General features: G+C 36.6%; 1 protein-coding gene across 1 annotated transcript; it reads right to left on the minus strand.

Moving 5' to 3' along the window:
• Window positions 1-393: 393 nt before the first annotated feature.
• On the minus strand, window positions 394-2088 carry LOC128212414 (putative nuclease HARBI1). Its single transcript, XM_052917871.1, has 5 exons — window positions 1791-2088; window positions 1430-1542; window positions 1143-1266; window positions 899-992; window positions 394-741 (listed from the first exon to the last, which is right to left on the minus strand). Exons 1-5 carry the CDS (start codon window positions 2065-2067, stop codon window positions 459-461), a joined length of 891 nt encoding a protein of 296 aa, XP_052773831.1. The 5' UTR covers window positions 2068-2088; the 3' UTR covers window positions 394-458.
• Window positions 2089-3093: the final 1005 nt, after the last annotated feature.

The raw sequence follows: 3093 nt of genomic DNA on the forward strand, positions 1-3093 counted from the left end.
AACGCAGATATACTACTCTTCTACTGAGTATCGTATTACTTATACAGCCAGCTTGAAATTACGATCAATTAACGCAGATATACTACTCTTCTACTGAGTATCGTATTACTTATACAGCCAGCTTGAAATTACGATCAATTAACGCAGATATACTACTCTTCTACTGAGTATCGTATTACTTATACAGCCAGCTTGAAATTACGATCAATTAACGCAGATATACTACTCTTCTACTGAGTATCGTATTACTTATACAGCCAGCTTGAAATTACGATCAATTAACGCAGATATACTACTCTTCTACTGAGTATCGTATTACTTATACAGCCAGCTTGAAATTACGATCAATTAACGCAGATATACTACTCTTCTACTGAGTATCGTATTACTTATACAGCCAGCTTGAAATTACAATCAATTAACGCAGATATACTACTCTTCTACTGATTCAGTACACTTTACGAAAAATATGTCGTGCTGACAAAGTCCCTAAAGGCATTCCCTGCAACATCAACCGGTTGGTTCGGTGCATCTGGGTGATTGTCGGACTCGACCACAAAGCGTCCAAATGAGTCTCCCCGCTTAATCCCGATGTTGTGCAGGATGGCACACGCCATTGTCGTCCTGCAAGCCTTCATCTCGGATGTCCTTATCCCGTACGACATAACTGCAAACCTCCTCTTTAAAACACCAAACGTTTGCTCGATGATGACTCTAGTTTTACAGAGTGATCTGTTAAATCTGAAATCATTCAGAATTTGGTTGGTAAGAACGTATTTTTAACATAAATCTTTATATAAAATAACAATTATAATATCTTTGACTAGAAAGCTCCATCATTATGTCATGTCGGAATTACATCATTAAAACTAACACGACTGAACATGACCGGCAATACCTCTCCTGTGTCTGAGTCTGGGGGTTCAGGTATGGCGTCATCAAGTACTTCTTACATGCATAGCCACTATCTCCTAGCAACACTCCATCCATTCCTGCAAAAGTCAGTTCCCTTTCAAAGAGTATGTAGTGCATTACATTAATTGTTATGCAAAATAAGTACGGGCCGGTGCTTTGCTTGAAGTACAATGGTCATGTTGTACGTCATTTATAATTGAAACAACAAAACGATTTTCATATATAACTTGGCATAAATACCATTTCCAACTGTGCACATAATCTGCTTTCCCTAAATATACGGCTGTCGTGTACGCTCCCGGGCCACTTGGCTACGACATCCATGATGATGAAACGAGCATCGCATACCATCTGTCACATGAACAAATATGAAAATTATAAAGTAACTTTTAAAATCAACACCACCAACATACCTGTTTGGACAACCTATATGATGGGGATGAAAACATTTTAATTTGATGATTCATTTATTTCATTCGTTTTTTTATCATATGGTAATGAAAAATTATTAAACCTGAACGTTCACTGAATGGAACCCTTTTCGATTTAAGAAATCTGCTTCGTTATGTGTTGGTGCTCTGATGCGGACATGTGTGCAGTCTATGCACCCCAACACGTTCGGGAATCCTGAAAAGTAAGATAGCACAAAATGCAATTAACAGTAAACAAGTATTGCATGTATGTGGTTTTAAATGAACATTAATGCAATGTTATGATTCATCAAGTTATTTAAGGCAAGGGGCGTAACTGTCGAAACTAGCATGCAGCATTAAGAGAGTTGAACTTAACCTTCACTAGGTAACGGCATTTCCGGAAGTTTACATTAATTACATTAGCAACCAATCAAAACGTTAATTAATATAAAAGTTTAATACCCGCAATGCTGTAAAATTCCTTCTTCTTTATTCTTATCTCTGCATCATCAACAGGCATGCTTATAAACCTGTTAATGTGCCTGCATAATGCGTTGGTAACCCTGTCTATGGCACGCCCCACAGATGGACGGGAAATTCCATGAATCTCGGCAATTAATAAATGGTGAGCTCCCGTGGCGAAAAATTGAAGAGTTACAAGCACAGAGAGCAGAGGTGGTAGTGGCAAGCTTCGTCTTGTTACAGCATCAAGTTCATTAAAAACAACACCCACTATCATTACGATTGTTTCAGGATAAAATCGGTATCTCTCACGAACTTCCACTCTTGATAATCTCTCCAACGGGTTGGCCCTGTCTTTAAACACTCTTGGAACCCGCTGTTGACCATACATAGCGATTCTCTGCAGACGCTGGAATCTATCTACATAGTTGTCGGCCATTTTTGAGTTTGAGACAAAAAATGAGAGTGCTACAAGGCTGTCTCAAATGTTAAGCTTGATTTTTTGAGTTTGAGATTGAGTTTGAGATTGAGTTTTTTTGTGAACACTGAAATGAGTTTCGACTTAAAATGAGTCCTGTTTTGAGTTCATTCTTTGAGATTGAGTCAGAGATTTGTCTTAAGTTCTTTCGTGATACTGGGGCCAGGCCTTTTATTTGCTGTTTTGAAGGGATCAAGTTTAATTTTCAACACTTGACACCCCATGTTCATTTCATATCTAGAACACATTTACACCATATGTTTTGTGATACTTGCATAATTACATACACATGAACGAGCTTAATACAATCTTTAAACACTGCTTTACTATCAAAAGTATTCGTGTCGGATTCAATGGAGAACAAACCTATTACTATATTTCTGTATTGATATTGTTTTGATAATAAGTGAATTAAAAAAAGAAAAAGAAAACAGAAAAAAATCAAAAAGCAGATAACAAGCAAAAAAAAATCATTTATTTGTGTTCTTGAATTAGTAATTAGGAAGCTTGCGCAGGCGCAGAGCCTATAATAGAGGCATTTAGCTTTCAAAGCCAATTGATTTATCATCGAGTTTTGATCTTTTTAAAAAAGTAAGTCGGATAATGACTTGTCTATTAGTGTCGCTAAGACTGATATCATATCAAATGTGATTAAAAAGAGTTTGTAATAAAGGCTCGTGCTTCTGATTTTCTAAAATTTCCTGATACACTTGAAGTTCAAAATAATAACAAATCAATAAAATAAAAACCACACTTTCAGTGTTCATTGCGGAAACAACGAGGTATTGCTAAATTGTTAATTGAGTTGCAAAGTGGCTGATTTCT

This window comes from Mya arenaria, chromosome 12 (assembly GCF_026914265.1).
Source record: "Mya arenaria isolate MELC-2E11 chromosome 12, ASM2691426v1".
In the NCBI taxonomy this organism is placed as follows: domain Eukaryota; kingdom Metazoa; phylum Mollusca; class Bivalvia; order Myida; family Myidae; genus Mya; species Mya arenaria.